We start from the raw sequence: 20113 nt of genomic DNA, 5'->3' as shown, positions 1-20113 counted from the left end.
TTTTCTGCATCTGCTGATGTCATTTCATTGACTATTACATCTTATTGAAAGAATACCAGGAAAGTATTGAGCTGATGGAAATAACTTATTTCAGATCATGCCTGCAGTGTGCTGGTAGGCAATTTAGTCTCTGCTATTAGACTATTCACCTCATTTCATTTTTGTCCCTCAGAATTTCTTCCCACCTATCATGCCAAAAGACCACCTGCTTAATCAGCATTCTTCATAGTGAATTCAACTCAGAATTCCAACTCAGCTCAAGGACTCTTCTGAATTAGTAAGTGGCATATCTGAAAAGAGCTCCATACAGAGCTTCGGCATCCGCAAGGGACTCAGTGCAACTTAAACCAATGAACCATCTTCATTAATCAATGAAGGCTCTGCCAACATGTACTCCAGAGAGTTAAAAAAATGAATTTAAGTAGATCTGATGACTCCTTCTGCCCCTCAGAATCCCCATCTAAACCCTAGTTTTCAGACAAACCTACTGAAATAAGACTGGGATGCTTTCACTATTGAGCAATATTGAGCAAATGAGTATGCCATTCATGAACCAAACATCTGCCTTTTTATTACGGAACATTTCTCAAAGCAGCAGCTATTGCTTGTGCCTTAGAAAGATACATTGTCACTCATGTGACCAAGTCTGTTTTTGCCAATTCACTACACAGTTTGATCTGGGCAGTAGAAACTTAGTTAGAAATAAATGGCCTGTGATTCAAAACTCTCTCTACTAAAAACATGCAACCTAAGGGGATACCTTAAGTGGTTTAATCCCAACCACGCAGAAAGAACTTTCTAAAGATATACAGTGCATGGCTCTTAACAGTACAAGTACTTCAACAATGTATTAAGGGAATGCAAACTGGTGAATAACCTGATTTAAATAAAAATGAGAAAATATATTGCATAAATATTATGATGAATCTTCACCTTGGCTTTATTAAAGAGCTCATACAAGAGCTCTCATCATCTGCAGAATGCATCTCCCATGCCTTCCTGACCACCTAACTGCTACCAAAAAAGGCTGCTTTAAGGCAAGACAATATGGGATATAAGTATCTGGTGAATCAAAAGATCAGGCCTTAGCATTGATTTCTCAGGAAAGAGGAGTTCTATGCATAGGGGAGGTTCTCTCACATCACCCTGCAGATACCTATCCAATTATTACATTCTGACTGAGGAGAAAGTCGAAATGCTGTATAAGTGATTCCTTAAAGACCTCCTACAAAACCTAGTGCTCTGGCCAGTTTGCTCTGATCAGTGCTCAGCAGGGGAGATTTATTGCTGTTATCAAATTTTGAAATATTTACATTTCAGTGGTGTAAATGTGCCTAGCAAGTCTTTCCTATCATAGAAGTAGAATATTTTATGCTTCCAGGAACTACAGTCTCTCCAGGAACTTCAGCCAATTGGATCCACATAATGGACCTTACAGAGCTAGATGATTTAGTCGTGCTTCTCTAATATTGTATCTGGCTACATAGAATCAGTGGTAGAAGTTTAAAAATTTAGAGATTTAAATTTTTAAGTTAAAAAGATTTAAGAAGCAAAAAGGAGAAAAAAGATTTAAGCAGCAAAGTTGTCTCATCAACACTTGTGTTGGCACAATCATTCTAGCTACATCTTGCCTGAGTTTCCTCAGAACTATTGGCACCACAGGTCTAGTAGACAGGACCCTTCCACTTTGGTCCAGTTTTGCAACAGGGCTTTTTTTACACTTTTCATTTTTTTTTTTTGGTGATAAAGTGTGATGAATTGCTCTACCTGAAAATGCGTCTTTTCAAGACGGAGAACATAACTTCCTTTCGGGACTTCAGAGGGTCCCTCTACCAACTTAAAGATTACATTGTTACAGATTTAATTGGTGTCTCTTTGGTCATACAGATATTTTAACAAAATCTGCATGGAAAAAAATATGCAATTTAAATAGAGTTGTATGTACGCAGGAAATTATGTAAACGAGGAAACAGTAACAAAATCTTAGCAGTGTTCCAAAGCCAGTTTTAAATAGATAGATAAACTTCAAATGGTGTCAAGTTTCTTTTCTGAAAAAAGTATCATTGACAATTTTCAGTTTTATGAATGGCCACAGGCCAAATAATTACAATTAACAGTAGTATAATAATAATTTAGGCAGAGGGAAATGGCTCTAGAATTCTAGATTTAGGATTATGAGCAATAGTCACTATTTTGAAATGGAAAGTAAAGGTGAAAATGTTCAATTGTCTCAAGTAATAGAGAATCAGACATCTCAATTCTTAGGATACAGAAAATGAGAACACAAACAGTTTGCAGCATGAGTGCAAGACTTTTAGCCTCATTTTCAGCATTTGGAAATGCCAGTACTTCCTAGCACAGCACGCTGTCCTTTGGTGGGTCCCTGGCAAGGGATCCTGAACTGGAAAGGCTTTAGAACTAGACCGTAGATAACTAGAATGTCTAGGACTAATCAGTTCCTAGCAAGGCACATAATCTGATAACTCAAAGGAGTACACGTGCTTCTCTTGATCTTGCAGTGCCATCTGATAATGGCAAAGGCTGATGCAAAGGCATTCCGGTATCTCTTTCTCTTGGGTAATATTTTATATTTGCTAGGTGGGACAGGTTTTCTATTTTTGAAATAAAAGTATCTTTCCTATATCTGAGGCTTAGAACAATTTACCTACCCCCCACACTCATCTAATGCCATGTGAGATGTGCTATGGTATCAAGACATCCGTACTGGTTTGGCATACGGGACACAGAACTATGGAAGATCTTTGTCCTCCTGGAGAGGCAGCTGAACCCAGGCAAACACCTTTTATTTTGTAATGATATTTTCTTTTCGTGCCATTTGACATGAAATGTGATTTCTTCTTCACTGCAATAACCAATAATAAAAGGAGAACAGGATGTGTGCAAAGATGTTGAAGTTCTGAGAATGCACTTGACAATGATGTTCTACTCTTTCAGCTACTTGTGCTAGAGAGGCAATAGTCTATCAGAGCAATTTAGGAAGCACTTCTAAGTCCACTGGTGCTAGGCATTATGAAGAATCCAAGTATTAAGGTGAGCAGGAAGTTCATCTTAAGTGTGTAGCTTAAGTAGAAGCATGTAGCTTTTTCGTCAATGAAATCTAGCAAAATCATCAAGATACAGAAAATCCTGGAATACCTTAAAATTACACACGAGGGAAGCGGATTGTATATTATCTGGAGATTGCAAGGATTTGTGTCTTGGGGTGGAATAGACTCTGTTTGGAAAAGTTTATCACAGCCATATATGATGCCTATTTAGTCAGCAGTAAAACAAGCTGAGCTGGTTGTAAAGTGACCATGCTCAATAAAAAAAGATGGTTTGCATGACACTGTTGTGGCTCATCCTAGCCTTAAGAAAATCAACAGTGTTGGCAAAGGATGACTCTTGTTCAGAATTTTACGCTAAAAATAATGAAAAGAGTATTTTGCAAGGGGAAGACAAACATTGGGACACTACATTGTCTTCCCACACTCAAAATACGAGAAATTACTCTAAAAAATAAGCATTTGAGGTTGGTATGCAGAATTGTGCATTCTGGCACTAAAATATTTTGCAAAATAGCTTACAAATTACAGGCAACTTCAGAAAACCTGGAAAGATGTTGTAAAAGAAAAATGTTCATAAGTTTTGTGTATTTCCCTATATCAAACGGAAAGATGTAAGACAGAGAATTCCAGAAGTGAACATCTACTGAAGCACACACTATAAAGTCCAATTTTGGTTCTTTGAGACCTGGGATCATCTACAGAATATGGTGCACCATTTAGATGTCTTTCTCAGGCAAGGAGAGACAGGATTGCTAGACTGGTCAGGAACGGCATTATTTTAATATCAAAAGGTGAGGAAGAAAAAGGAATTGAGCACAATCAAAACATGAAAGGATAAAGAAATCAATCTTTACTTTTTCATCTGTTCAATGAGATCATGCTCTAAGCAAAAGAAAGTAGACTTGCCTATTTATAAACACAAAGCTGACCCTACTGCTTTTAGTGAAACATGGTAGGAAGATTCATATGAACAGAATATTAAAATCAATTATTTTAATCTATTTAGAAAGGAGTGAATGGGGAAGAGGAGAGGAGTGGCAACACTGTTAAAATCAGCAGTTTTTAAACCACATCTCAAACAAATTATGCAATGGTTTTCTAACCCAAAAAATCCATTATAAAAATGGAACTACTAACTCCCTAACGTCTCAGGCAAACACTCTCCCTCCTCCTCAAACCTACATTAATCACAGACTGTTTCAGTCTGATATAAGCCACAGCTTTCATGATTGCCATTACCAAAATATCCCTGGAATTTCTAAAAATAGAAGATGGATTTTTTTCATTCTGATAATGTAGGAATTCGATTTTAGTTAACAGATGAAGAGGCACTGATCATAAAACTGGACTATTGTGGAATCTAGATTACAAGTGGTAATGACTTAGATTATACTTAGTACATGCTGGCAGAAAAAAGACCCAATTAGAAATTACGCATTCTCTGTTTGTTAGTAACACAAAACTGAAAGCTATTATGCCCCAAGTCACGTGTGAGAAAGAATTTAAAGAGAGGAACATGAATCTCCATCTACAGCTATTTAAGAATACTGCTCAAAATATGAAAAACGCACAGTCTCATAACCAAGAAAAATAAGCATGTGAGTTTAAAGGAAAAAGGAAAGGGCTAACATAAGAAACTTTAAGAATTACAGTCAATAAATGGAAAAATGGTAGTTTGTAGCAACAAATACATCTTAAACTAAAAATCAGAGAAAATAGATAAAGGAAGAAAAAACAAGGCAAAGAAAAGTGCATATCAGTAGAAATAAAGACAATAACAACAGTTCCTTTTTTAAACTGTATCAGGAAAAAAGAAATCCCTAGCATAGCATTGGTCTAGTATTAAACAGAAACAGTAGAAAAGTCTAATAAAGATGCAAGAAAAGCAGGGCTAAGCAGTGAACGTTTTGCTCTATGTTTGAAAAAGCAACAGATAGTATGGTTGCATTACACCATTAATAAGCTCATTAAATATTTCCAACATATAAATAGAAAACTACAAAATGGCAGCTTTTAAAGCTAAACATACTAGAATTCAGCAGACCCAGAAACTTAAACACGGAAGTTCTAAAAATAGGCAGCTGAGAAGCTCTTTAGTTGACTAGTTGACTTTCAGTAACTCTCAGAGCACAAGGTAGTGTGTCTTTTAAGTACTGGCAGGGTAATGACGATTATTGCAGAATAACTAAGCCTCTGGTATTTTCTCCTAATGTTCTAATGCATGATTCAATGAACAACAAATAAAAGGAAACGAAAATAGCTATTACCAATTCAATTTTGTTCTTTTTTAAAAATAGTTCTGTTCACTAACACCTTAGCTTTCTCTAGTAATCTATGCATTAACAGAATAGCTTTCCCTCAGAAGAATGCAATTCTAACAGAAAAAGATAACAGCTTTGATATAGTGAAAAGCAGAATTCTGGAAGTATTTTTTTGACTACTGATTTTGAAACAAAGTTAATTAAGCACTGACAAAGATTAAAACTCATTAACTGACAGGTCTCAACATGCAATAATACGCAAGAGTCATCATGAACAGGTGAGTTTCTTGTGAGGTCTGAAGCATAGTGAGACCACTCTATTCAAACACTTTATCAGCAATCACTGAAAAGACACAGCCTTCCCTTATAAAATTTGCAGAAGACACAATAATCATGCAAATTGTAAAGAATGTACTGGAAAACTCATTCATACAAAGTAATTTGGCTAATGTAGCTAGTGCAGTGAAAGTAAGTAATATGATTTGATTTTGTTAAATTACAAGGTATCTTGTATTGAGGAAAACAGGCCAAATTTACAGGATGAAGAACCTGAAAAGTAGTAACTTTAAGAAAGAATCGTTGGCCAATGGTGAACTAATCAGTCCAAAATTAGCTCTCAGTGCAAGGCAGTAGCCAAGATAACAATCTTCCAATGTGTATACAATGAGCTCCTAAATTAGGAGTACAGGGATTATATACTACGCTTGTATTTGATACATATTGCATAGCCCACAATTAAAAAAAAAGAACTAGTGAATTGTAAAGGATTGTTGGAGAAGATTCACAGAAATTAAAAAGCTGAAAAAGTCTGAGGGAATTTAATACACGTTGCTAAATACATAGAAAAATTAAGAGATAATTTGGATACAATCTCAGAGTATCTACACTAAGAACAGAAGAGTAATTGCTAGATTTTCTTTGATCCAGTAAATATGGCTGTAAACCATACCCTGAAACATATATTTAAGAAGAGATAGCAGAAACATACATTACCAGAAGAGTTAGCAGTCTAATTCTTAAAATAATGACATAACTCTAACTGAAATCCTCTTGTAAACCTGAGCAGTGTAAGCCTGAGCAGTGTAAATCTAAAACACGAGGTGTATAGCCACCAAGCACCATCTCAGTCCAGACTGAAAAGAATGCAGAGAACACTTGGGTCAGTTTTATTGGAGATGAAGGGAGAAAAAGTCTTCCTTTCACATTTCTGGGTCTGCTAGGGCTGAGAAGGAAAGAGGGAGAGGAGAAAGAAGGCATTGTTCAAGCTACGGCATAGAACAGAGGAGGAAAAAAAAATACACACACACATACTTGCAGGAAACTTTCATTTCAGCTACACCAAACACACTTCCAGTATATCTGAGGTCCAAGTCCGAACAGTTCGTTTATCCTTTGCTTTCCTATACGAATACCTCCTCTGGCCACCTCTTGCCCAACTCATGGGGTTTGCTGCTATCAGCTAGTTCACTCCACTTGTGTAATAGCCTCTTCCCCTAGACTGTGCCTGTCTTTTCTATTCAAAATATGCTTGCTGAAAGGGCTTTATAATCCACTCTTCCACAGCATGCTGTACAGCGCCTAGCAGAAAAGGAAGTTACCATTAGTTACTTTTTTTTTTTCTTATAATTGTGCAATGCCTAAGAGGTTTTCTAACTTATGTTCACTTGTAACAGTCCTGAATGAATCATGAGACAAGTAAGGACTTCTGGAGTGCAATGCACACCGTCACTGCTTCCTCTCACCCCAAAATGCGAGAGATGTCAATAGAGTTAGCAATCTCCCTAGTGATTCACATCTGGGAAACATTCATTTACAGCAGATTTACACTCTGTGTATGCTGTTCCAACCAGTGGCACAAGATTCCAGCATCAGAATGGGTCAGGATTTGGATTTTGCCCCTGATTTGATAATATTTTTCAGTTTAACAAACTATAGCTAGGATCCATGCTATGAGAAAGCAAGATCAATATATTAATTCCTGGCATGCAGTAGAATAAGGATTAATACTTCTGCTTGCAATTAAGCCCTTCGTGCTGCACAGCATTCACAGGATGGCTTATCTTGGAGATGAGTCAGAGCAGTGTGGGGAAGGATATTGCTGTCACAAGATTTCAATTTTGTTGGCTATGCAAGCAAGAGGTTACATGCTGAATGCAGCGTTATGGGATCCACATCCAAACAAAATTGCTTCTACCTCTGCCACTTGCGCCTAGTTCATCTCTCCATGATCCTTCATCCCAAGCATCTCGGCTTCTCTGAGATGACTACAAAATTGTTCCACATCTCCAACTTCTTTCACAATCTTTTCTTACCATGACACTACTCCCCAGCTCCAGCTCCTTCCTTTCTGAGGATGTGAAAAGATTCTTTTTTAAAATTTCCTGAGTAAAAGGAAGGCAATTTTCCTGATTCTCCTCCAATGAGTCCAACAAAACTTGAAAACAACAGTTAGAAGGAAAACAAATCTTTTCATCCATGCAGCTCCTAAACTCACTCTCAATGAAATTTTCCAGAAAAGAAAAGCCAGCTTGATAAACAAACCTAGTATGAGAAATGCTACCTTGAAGAGTTTAAGTTTGGAAAGTGAAACATTGTTTCATATTTGGTAGAGGTAAACGACCTTCATTATGCATGATATTACCAACCTGAAAGTGTACAAAACAAACAGCTACATGAACAATAAAAGATAAACAAACCTAACATATAAACAATGCATATGTTGCTTTCAAACACACTGCAGTTTTAAGTGTTGCCTGTTGGAAAAATTGTACATGATGATCTAATCTGATTTATTATGAAATATTTTGATATTTTACAGGAAACTTAACATTTTTGCTCCCATATACAAGAAGATTGTTTCTTCTCCCCCGGCATCTTTATGAGGGACTCAGCAAATGACATTTAATTAAGTGCCAGAGGTAGCACAGAATTACAAATCAGGGCTCCTACTTTCGGATAACTGATTTATTTTGTGAACCTGATCAAGTCACTTAAGAAACAGACTCTCACAGATCTGGAAATTTGTCATCTATATATTCATAAAAAAACTGCCCTTATCCTCTCCACACTACAGAATTTTAAAGAGTGATACAAAATACAGCACAATAAGATGTTTAAAAAATTCAAGAGCAATAATTTAGAATAGACAAAAGGAATTATTTTAATATAACGTATAATAGCTTGCAATATATCAACAATAGCAAGTAAAAGTTTCTTGACTTAAAGCAGGTACTGCAGACTGCTGCACAGAAATTTATTAAAACTCACGCATTTCAGTAGAAGCAATGTGCAAGAAGACCAGAGACATGGGTACTAACATTGTGATTAATACCATTAACAGCAATGTTAATAGCCATGTCGTTAAAGACCCATATTTATGTAGATACATTTTGGTATACTTTTATGTTAAAAAATCATTAAAACTTCAGGAATCTCATCTACAATCTCATCAAAAACTGACACATACTTGTGGGAATCCTACTGTGTTGAATTCTATAGCAGAGGAAAGAACTTAATTCAGGGAAAACAGAAACGTTCCTCTCAGACGAGCATTTCACAACTGTGTTCTGCGCTCGTTTGTCCTTATTACAATGAAAGCTTTGAATGCACAAACTGCAAATGAGCCTTCAGTTAATACTCGGGACCAAACTTCTGCTGAGAGAAGCAGGATCTTAATGCTTGTAGCAACATGATCAATCTTTTAATTTGCTACAGCCAGACCGGAAACTGAGTCCAAGCAAAAGGTCAGAACAGGCATTTTATATTCACTGTTAAAGGAGGAGAGGAAAAAAATGTCTTTGAGGAGTAAAGTAAGCAGCTAATGAGACACAGCACTGACAGCTGGAATTTAATAAGTATCCACTTCACAAGGAAAATTGCTTTTAGTAATTAAATACAGCTATCATGCAAAGCTTCTGCTTAGAGCCAGACTTCAAAATCCTTCTGTCAGTAGGCATGAAGGACTTTTACATCCCAAGTAATATAAGGGTGACTTTGCCTGGGAGGCTAGTCCTAAATGAAGAGGGTTAATTGCATAACATTCACAGTCATGTCAATTCCAAAGGGACTTGTTCAGATAGTAGTCTGGCATTACTGAAAAACAGACTGCAACTAAAAAGACCTGTTATAAAGTCCGCCAAAACTTGAGACACATAAAAAGTTTATTAGTCATTGCAGAACTGAAATGCAAACAAGATCTTTTTAGAAGGATCCAAAATTCTTTTTGTTCCAGGTCTAAAAGGCCATAAAACTCTACCTGAGAAAAGTTTAAACAATCTTCTAATTAATCACGGGATTTTATAACCTCTCACAAGCTGTACATAAAACACTAACAAGGCAAGGAGAAGGAAATCCTCTTTGCACTAAACCTGATTCTCAACCCTTCTGACATACATCTCTGGATGGACTAGGTTAGGACTTAATACCAAACTACCATTAAAATGGATACTAGCACACACAGATGGTATTCTAGAGTTGCAGTCCATATATGAAAGACAGCGTCAGTCTCTAACTTACTGCCATTATTTGAGAGGGAGGAGTTTAATTATTTATCAGTAATTTGTGAGAACACTATCAAAATACAATCACACAGTGTCTTCTTATTATCATAAAGCCCATATCCCTAAAAAGATACCTTGATCCTTACTTAATTAGCAGTCCAAACAGAATGAATGGTATCAGAAGAAGAAAGCAGTTTAAGCATCTTGAGTGCTTTTATCAGCTACATCGAGTAGATTTGCATTTACTCAGGTATGTATAATGTAATTATACAGCTGTATTTACCACAGTGTAAAAGAGCATTGACTCTACACTACAGGTTTTAACTTACCTCATGGTACATAGGGACATCCTTAACTTTTCTTCCTTTTTGATTTCCAGCTTCCATGATCTGCAAAAAAAACAAAGCATTCTATTGAGTGGATTTTAAAATTTAAATAAAATCATTTTACTTTTGTTATTCCTTTTTGTAAACTCTACATTCACACTCCAAAATGATGAGGACCTCCACACCTCATCCGTACCTCCATACCTTAAGGGAGAAGCTTTGATGATTAGCACCTTGAGGAAAGTCTGTACAAAACCACACTGTTTACAGGGAGCAGACCAGCTTAAACAGTCTGTTTTTCTTCTTCCATTTTTAACTCCTACAAATCAGTGTAATCTTTAAAGTCTCCAAAGTTGTTATCCATTATAAATATAGCAATAGTGTTATAATTTGAAGTCACCACTTACTGAAAAAACTAATATCTCATAAAAACCAGAAACAGTATCTAGTGTTTGACTTGTTTCTAAAAGTTGTTTTCTCAGAATACCTGTCTGAAAATGTCTTCATGTGTTATCACAGTGAAGAGCTTCCGCTGTGGCACCTGAACAGCAAGAGACAAGGCCTTTATGTGGATTTCATCCTCAATTTTGTTCCCAACGACAAAAGCGATGCTAGGTTTCCAGTCATCCTATTTTCCAAAATAAAACATTTAGTGTATTAAAATACAAGCGAACAAAAACACTTTTCTGCAGTTTAAAAGAGTAAGCCTGTAGAGGTGGCTACTCTTCTAAGATATCATCAACATTACCATCTTCATCACACTAATAAGAACGCTGTACAACCTGAAAAAGCATGTAGTCTTTTGTGCCAACTCTTTCTACCATCAGATGGCAGCATTATGCTGTGGAAAACAAAAAACTAGTAAACGCTTGTACATACAAACCTCTTTACTGGGAAATGCTGCATTTTATATTTTAAATGACGCTCACACAGCATCATATAAAAACATTTTTAAAAATGTATTTGCAGATTTGACAGTTTGATGAACAAACGAAGTATAAATCTAAATCTATATATTCATACCACTGTCATTATTTTATGTAGAAAAAAAAAAATAAACCAATTTCAGTCCCATCACCCAGATAATTAGAAAATGCCCAAATACTACTTTCTGAAAATTGTATCATTATTTCTGTATTTTCATGAGGGTACACTGCATATCCATGACTCTTACCTGCTTTCACAAAGTATTCTGAACTAAGAAAATATATATTGATGGCTAGTTACAGTTCACAAAAATATAAACAAATGAAAAACACTAGCAGCTCACAAATATTTCCAGTAAGATATACACATAGCATCATGAAAAAAACTTGATTTCAGCATTAAAGAAAAGCAGAACAAGAAAAGATTGTAATGTTATTTAGTGATATACATCCACAAAAGATTCAAACCAACATCATTTCAGAAACTTCTATTATTTACTCTTGTCGTCTTCTCCATTTCTTTCACTTTAACCTACTGGAATCCTTTCCAACCTTTCACAACATGAGTGTAGATGTCCAGTGCATCTACGTGTCTCCCTAGAGTCTTCTCTATCAGCATCAGCGGTACCTAAACTAGAAGCACTTCTAGTTCTTGTGCTTTTCACCCTTCATAAGTCATCAAATTTCTTTTTCCACTGCATATCTGCATGTGTAATCTGCAAGGGGAGTAATAAAGGTGGAAAGAGTTTCAGCAAAATCAAGGTAGTCCCAGGAAAAATCAGTTTAACTAGGACCAGGCTAAGCAGAGTTATGAGTCAGTCAGTGTGCATTATGACAAGGAGAGATTTTAAAAACAAATTTAAGATAGGATGGTACTTTTAGGATTTGGAAGGAAATATTTTCATATCCATATACCATGTAAAATGTATAGACATACGTCTGCAGAAAAGAGGCAAAACCTGAATGATGGCAGAGCAAGGGAAAGGACCTTTCAAAAAAAAAAAAGTTAGATAAGTTAGACGTAAACAACAGTAGTAGTAGTAGTCTCTTTTTTTCAGTTTTACTATTTTCTTCTTCATTTGTTCCTTTCCCTTCTCTCAGTTGAAAAAACTTAAACATTTGTAATTTGACTAACTGATGACTTGGGAAGGGAGAAAGAGAAGATGCATGGGGGAAATAGTTTACAATAATCTAAAATAAGGTATCAAAGCATAACATCATGTGAAGATGACGCAATGTGATTACACACATACATTTTTATTAACCACTAGATATTCATAAAAATAGAAAAGCCTGAAAGATCACATGGGTCACTAAGTGCAGTCTTCTGAAACTTCATTGTCTGACAGATCCCAACTTTCTCCATCCTCAGCTTCCGTGCCCAAAATCCTGTTCTCTAGCCCCTCTCAAATTTTCCCAGGCACTTTCAGAGTTATGTTTGAGTAACAAGAATTTCTCCTTCACAATACTTATGCATTCCCTGGGAAGGTACTAAAAGCAATGGAAAGAGTTTTCCTGATTTCCACAGTGGTGCCTACCTTCACAGCAGCCTGTAATACCAAAGCAAAACATTAGGAAGTCCTACTTGTGAAAAATTAATTTTTGAAAAAACTTACAACTTATCCAAACACAAACATTTATAGGGCTTCAGCAAAAGGTATGCCCTTGACATCAGTGTGACATCTCTATCTTCCCACCATCAATTCCTTATTTCAAATAACAAGCTGCTAGAGCTTCTCCACAGAACAGCTACATCAGTATTTACAGCATAGACAAAAAAAATGGATAATACATAACAAGTAAAATAGCCTCAAAAAGGTAACTGGTAGTGGAAATTTCAACCACATCTAACTTAATTCTACAAAAGTATATGCAACTGGATACACAGTCTTCTAGTGGAAAAAAATTAACACTATTAAGGATACATCCCATACACCCCCAGCTGTTATATGAAGAAAAAATATTTAATTTATAAAAAAAATCCAGTAGTTGGGAATTGGAGCTAGATGAATACTAGGAATAACAACATACACTGTAGCAGGGTGTAATTATCCAGATTTCACAGTCAACTAATAGCACATCCTCTATTCCTTGCCTGACTCATCATTTTTCAGAAAAGCTGAGTATTCAGAACAGCAACTGAAGTCTACAAGAACAGCAAATGTGCAGCATTAATACATAGTTTAAGGTGTTTAACTACCTATGCTTTTGTCTGACCTTAAAAATCTATTATTTTTGCAATATTGTCCTTATATTACCAATATTGTAACAGTACCCTTAATATTCAAGGCACTGAAAGGATAGAAAAAAAACAGAGCCTACTTCTACAGCTTACCACCTAAAAATCACAATGTAAAAATGAGAAGGGAAAGAAGTAAAATATATATGATTACTTTAAAAATATTTTCTCCTTCAATATAAAACTGCTCCTCCACTTAGCTTAATTCTTTCAGATGTTATTGTCGAAGTGGGGCATGAGAAAGGACCTGAAAGAGGACAGATTTGTGACTTTAAGGCTACTTTAAATGAGGTTCCCAGCTTGAAGAACTGGATAGAGGAAACCATAACAATAGTTACTGAAAAAGCACGGAAACAGTCTATGGAGGCTCCCAAAGAGAGCACATAGAACAAGGACTACTTATTATGCATTAAGTAGACCAAAATCCAGAAAGTAGATAGCTGAGAGAATCAACAACTTTGGTTCAAAACAGAACCAAAAAAAGGTTGATGTTGGAAAGGAAACGTTGGTAAATAAATCCAAAAAGCAGTTGGGGCATCTATGTAATTCCTAACTGGAAGACATCAACTTACAATCATTGTCACAAATGGCACCACGTCCCCCATTTTAAAACTCCGGGGCATGTCAAGAATTGAAACACGTCAAAACCTCTCTCTGTGTCAGAAATGACCATCTCTGGGGATGCTGGTGTGTCCCTCAGATGAAGAAGCTCCAATCCTAATTTCTTGGAGAGCTTCATGTAAGCAGCTAGCAGCCTTCTAAAATGCCATATGTCACAGAACACCTTTACGTTGCTGGCCTTTTCCTGATTTAGTTCTCAAGCCTCCATCGTGTCCCCACATAGTCTTTTTTTTTTTTTCTTCCCCCCAATTTGTAAAACATTTTGGCTCAGATACTGTGACAAATAGGAAATATAGATTACATGCAGTATTGGAAAAATAGAAGTATTTCAAAAAAACCCTCTAACTCCAATTCACATTGAAAAAAAAAAGCAGGTATAGCTCACAAAAATTTGCTTCCCCATAAAACATGTTTCTGCTTCAGTTACTAGAAACAAAAGGGTAGCTGTTCTAGAGAAGATATTTGCACAAGTGAGGTAGAAAATTTGACTAATTTTGCAGTATTAGTTTCTAGATTTCTTTTGACGAGAAAAGCACCTCAAGTCATCTCAACCTCCCTTTTCAGGTAATATGATTATCTATCATTTTGCAGTGTCACTTATTCTTGTGGTATTTGATTTTTTTTTCCTAAAGGCCACAACTAATAGGTTCATTTTATTACAGCACAGTTTCAAATTTAACTATAAGGGCTGAACAGAAACATATGAAAACATCACCCCCAAACACTTAAGCACCAAAAGGCAAGTGTTCTTTAATCTTTTGATTTTTAAGTAACGCCTCAGAAACAGTGAGATTTAGCAGTGATTTATGAACACTTAAGACAACATTACCTCTGGCATTCTTTGCTTTCAACAATCAGAGAGCTTGTAAATCAGTAAATATAGCAGGCATTACTGGGAAAGGTTACTCATCAGCCATTTTTGCAGCCCTGAGGCAGCTACCATGTAGGGTACCACTGCTGAGAAAACTCCAAAGCCACTTCCATTACTTGCTGATTGACACATCATTGACACAACATCGGGTTGTGTTTTTAAGGGCCTGAGCTTCTGCTGCATAATTTGTGCAGGCTACAGAACATCACAATTCAACTGAATGTCAATTCTCCTCCAGAGATAAAGGACTAGAAGCAGTAATCAAAAGCAGAATCTTCTTATTCCGACATTTTTAACAGTTCTACAAGGCTTAATTTGCCTCGATCTTCAGACCCTAAAATGGCAATAATATGTGAGAAGCTGTATAGAAACAAAGTCAGAGCAAAAAGCAGCATCTAGTTACTATGTTTACTTACACTAGCTAATAAGGATATTCCTAATAATTATTTCAACTGTTAGGGCTGCTTTTGTCCACAATTCACCTTTTACTTAGCAAATGCTGCCCTTTAAGTAGCACACAAAGTTTAAAAACTAACATCTTAATTTATGTTTGCAATTTAATTCTCTGGTGAACCCAAACAAAATATCCTCATGAACATCTGAAGGACAACATAACTTGTAGCTCCACACTCTTTTGTGTAGCACATTAGAAACAAAAAAAGATAATAGCAGATATAAAAAGACATTAACTATAACATTAGTTATAGTTAACCAAATCCATATTTCCTTTGTACATGTTTTTGAACAGTCTGTTTGTCAGCTTTTGCGGTGTGTATAGTAAAAAGCCATTATAAATACTATTCAAATAATATTTTAGTTAGCACGTCCACCTATAAAATATTAACACTACTAGTAAAATGACTCCTTTCAGACACCAGCCCAATAAAATTCTGTAAGTCATAAACACACATTAAAAAAGCTTGGCCTAAAATGAAAGACTGTTCTCTAATTTAAGAAAAGTAGATGATTTCAAAATATATTATACATAAATTAACAGGAGAGAAATTTATTTAATTGATAGAATTCCTGTTATCTTGCAAATAATTTCAGATTCATAGAACATATGACAGACAATGCTGAGGAGAAGCAAGAAATAATTTGAGGAGTGTGGCTTGTGGCACTATAATTAAAGTTGCTCAACACTTTCTTTCACAGGCAGTTTTCAGTTCATGACCTTTAAGTATTTGGGCTTATCTTTTCTATGCTATAAGATTATTTTCAGGGAGGGGAGGGAGGGAGAAGAGAATGATGTGGTTTGGCTGTTTGTCAGAATGAGGTTTGATTAAAAAAAAAATGTCATGTTTATCCTTCAATTAAAAAAAAAAGACCCCTTTATGATTAAATAATTGAGATATTCAATTTCCTCCATGTTCAAGAGGAAGGAAATAAAACTTGGCAGCACAGACATATTTGTGTCAAGGATGTGCTTTTACTATTTACACTAAGTTTAGCCATACTTGAGGAGTCTCAATTCACTTATGTTCACATATGTTCAGTACGCATTTGACAGTTTTGCAAAAAGTAGGCTTCTGTCCATGACTAAGAGATGAATCAGAATTTTTAGCAGCTGCCCAGCATCAAAGCTTGAGCTCAAACTGACAGCAGAAGACAGTTTTTCCTATGTTCTCAAGGCTCTATCTGATAGCATCTAGACAGCCAGACAGGGATGGAATTTAACTGGAACGTAAACTGGTTGGACAATACCAAATTAAGGAACCAAGGAATCTTAAATTAGCCCCTTACATATAGGCATTATGATAATCTTTAATTAGGTGATCTCATATTTTTCTACTACACAATTCCTGCATTTAGTGAACATCTCCAACATTTCTTTCCATCTGCCTCAATGGGTGGTCCTGAATAAGCCCAATTTTGGCATCTAAGTTATGAACAGTTTATTTCCTTTTAAAATATTTCAATATAATTATTTGTATTAAAAATATAGTAAGCTGCACATAAAAGCAGTTTAAAAAAAAAAAAAAAAAAAAAAAAAAGTCGTTTGTTCCGTGAATTCTCTGGACAATATCCACAGCCACAATAAACACCACTATAAAAAGACTGCTAATTGGCACCTTGCTAATAAGCTCAGGAAAATAGTCAGGAACTGGCAAGGTGATAAGAGTCTGAACCTCCAACCCCTTCTCATACTTCACGTAGGTTCTCCCAGAGCAGAGAGGACACTCACTGAGGAGAAAGAGCACAGATGCCTCTGAGCTATACTGAATAGGTATATTCTAGGGAAAAATAGGAAACAGCAGCCTCAGCTGAGCAGCACTTACTTTATAAAGAGATTTTGTTTGCTTGCACTTATACTATATGGCTCCTACAAAATCCAAATTAAGAAAGTAAGGATATAAGAGACTTTTTGACATTTGTGGCATGTTTGGTAAATTGATCAGCCAGTTTAAAAGCTGCCTCCTGAATTCAGAAGTTCTCACATTTACCAGCTCTGCAGGTGAAAAAAAAATCAAAAAAGAAAAACAAAAAAAACCCAGGAACCCAATAAACAAGGAGTCCGTGGAAGTCATTTGTCTCATTCGCAGACCAGTGCTAGATAAACACATGCTAGAAAAATATTATTGTTTGTTAAACTACTACCCTATTTTGAAACCAAATTCTTTCTTGCAAGTTAAGATTTATTAGAATTACATTGCTTACACAGGGCCTGGAAACCTAAACACGCCTTTAGATCCTCACATGCTGTTTAAAAGAAAAAAAAGTGCCTTTTTACTACACGTACTCAAGGAGGAAAATTATAGCTCCACATTTTCAACGCTGCAGTTAATGCTGTGTCAGCACCTCCATCAAACCTCGTTGTTCAGCAGTTTATAAAAAGTTCACCCCGAGCCAAAACGTGGCATTCAAAGTCCCAGCAAGAAAAGTATCTAGAAGAAGAAGAAAAACAATCCCGCTTTTCAGTTTTTAGAGGTACTTGACGGGGCTGGGGGAGCTTAACGCCGCGTCCTGTTTATTTATGCGCCCCGCCGGGCTGAGCATGGCGACCCGGCGCCCCCCGTACTGCGACACGCGCCCCCGCCGCCCGCCCGCTCCCGGCAGCCCCCCCGCCGCCTTCACCTCCTCGAGGCGGGCGGACACCAGCGCGGCCTCCCAGCTCCTGGGCGCCGCCCCCGCGGCGGAGCTGCGGCCGCCGGTCTTGGGCCGTTTGGGGCCCATGGTGCCGCCGCCGCCGCTGCCTGGGTCGCTCGCGCGCGCGCGCGGCCACCACGCCGTCGCCCTGGCAACCGGGCGTCCGCGGGGCGACGCCTTCCGGGCGCGCCCGGCACGCCGTCGCCGTGGCAACGGGGGCGCGGGGGGCGGGCGGGGCAGGAGGTGCCGAGGGGCCGTGGTGCCCCGGCCGAGGGGGGCGCCGCGGGGGGCGCCGCGGGCGGGCGGCTGCCCGGCTGCTGCGTGTCTCCCTCCAGCGGTCCCGGGAGGAGGCAGCCATTTTGCGGCCTGCTTCTCTGTTCCTGCCTTGTATTGAAGTCGCTGGTTTATTAGCAGGGCTTCGTGTTTCAGCTGTTTGGTGTCAGAGGCTGGGGGGTGGCAGGGTGCTGTCGTGGCTACCTGGGGCATCCTGCTCCAGCCCAGCGCCCTAAGCAAGCGGCATGTCTGTGGCCACGTGGCGGGGATACAGGCCTCCCGTAGGGAACGGCGAGAGTTTGTGCGTCGTGCTGTAACCAGCAAGTTCAGCTCCAAACCCGAGCCGCCGCCTGCAGCCAGCCTCCCAGCCGCCCTGGCACGCCTGAGAAGGCGAGCGAGCAAAGTGAGCTGACGCGGTGGTGCTGGAGCGTGACCTCCGTGCGGCTGCTTGCTGCGCAGCGCCGCTGTGGAGCACGGCGCAGGTGTGGGCAGCGGGGCCTGCTCCCAGGCCTGGACTGCGTGCCAAACACTACCATATGTTACTGCACTGGGACCAGAAGGAGAGAGGGAGGCACAGTTGGGAGAAGGCAGGAGAGCTGCCAAGATAAAGAATTCATTACAGAGGAGTCATGTCGTGATCTCACACTAGAGACGAGTGAAATACTCTGTGTGATTTAACATTTGGTGAAAATATCTCAAACCACATGCTGCCCTTCCCCCATCCCATTATACCGACCAGGGTTGCTCTGAGCCTCCAAATCTTTATTTTAATTTCATAGGAGTCTTAAAGCCATGCTGTGCAGTGCATTATTGCCTTAGCCTGAACTTCATTCTAGGGTATTGACCTAGTGTATGTGCTGCATAAACACCTTTAATTACAAACTCTTAGTGGAGAAGTGGGGATTTAGGTTCATGAGGGAGATACAAGTCTTCTTGTATCATCTTATTTTGCAGAAGAATATCTTCCGTGGGCTTGCAGTCAGTGATGTAGTTTATAACAAGGGAAAGCTGTACAGTAGATTTGCCAACATCCATAAATGTTTTCCCCTCACCCCATTTCTTGGCTGGTGTCCACTTTTCCCTTTTTGAGGTTTTCTTTTGTTGTCCAGAAAAAAAGACTTCAATCCTTCATAGAACTAGGGAATGTGACATTCCCACTATACCCTTGATCTTCATTAAAGTCTTGGATATGCAGCATGTGCCTGCTGAGGTACATTGAGAGTACGGGGAATGTGGATGAGGACAGGACTAGCAGTTGATGCAGTAGAACGGGACAGAGGTATGTGGCAGAATGTGCGTGTAACGTGCTCCTGCTGCATAAGTTCCTATATCCTTATTGTGAACGGTGCTGCTGAATTTCTGTGGCTCTGTTTGCAGGACTGTTTGCAGGACTTCAACACGACCCAGGGGAGAGGGCTGTGCTCTCCGTTCCTGACCGCATGGTTAGAAATGGACTCTACCATGATGGCAATGGGAGAAGAGGACCACTTAATGGCACTAACCATTGTGCCCACACCTTGATCTGTATACTCTGGTTTATTAGGAAAGATAAAAACCAGCAACCACTGCAGATTGATTGTCAACCTACAAACAGCTCTCAGAATATGAACGATAGCTGTGAGAGTCATGAATTGACCTGTTTGTATCTATTGTGTGTTTGCTTGGATGGATAATGATTATTTGAAGGAATTTGGATTTTTTATTCTGCTGCTTATTGTCTTAGTAAGCACATCTAACTAACTTGCTGTTTATTACTGTTGAATGTTGCATCAAATAGCAAGTCAAGCTGAAGCAGGGCAGATCACTGAGAGATTACCAGTTCATTTAAAATGGCCTCCAAGACTCTCCCAAAAGAAGAAGAGAAAGATATATTTATTCCCTACTGCAAAGGGCCATAGAATATAGTCCTAAAACAGGCTCTCCTGCAGTGAAGTCAGCTAAA

General features: G+C 38.2%; 1 protein-coding gene across 1 annotated transcript in view; it reads right to left on the bottom strand.

Moving 5' to 3' along the window:
* Positions 1–17985, bottom strand: part of SPAG17 (sperm associated antigen 17) — a 107995-nt gene extending 90010 nt beyond the window's left edge. The window contains exons 1-3 of the mRNA XM_062594922.1: positions 17887–17985; positions 10642–10782; positions 10158–10217 (exon numbers count right to left, since the gene is read on the bottom strand). Coding sequence (XP_062450906.1) covers positions 10158–10217; positions 10642–10782; positions 17887–17985 — 300 coding nt within the window. The remainder of the gene's footprint in view (positions 1–10157; positions 10218–10641; positions 10783–17886) is intronic.
* Between the last annotated feature and the right edge of the window lie 2128 nt (positions 17986–20113).

The sequence above is a fragment of the Rhea pennata genome, chromosome 1 (genome assembly GCF_028389875.1).
Source record: "Rhea pennata isolate bPtePen1 chromosome 1, bPtePen1.pri, whole genome shotgun sequence".
Lineage (NCBI taxonomy): Eukaryota > Metazoa > Chordata > Aves > Rheiformes > Rheidae > Rhea > Rhea pennata.
The sequence above is the reverse complement of the archived record's forward strand: the minus strand, read 5'-3'. Positions and strand labels throughout refer to the sequence as shown.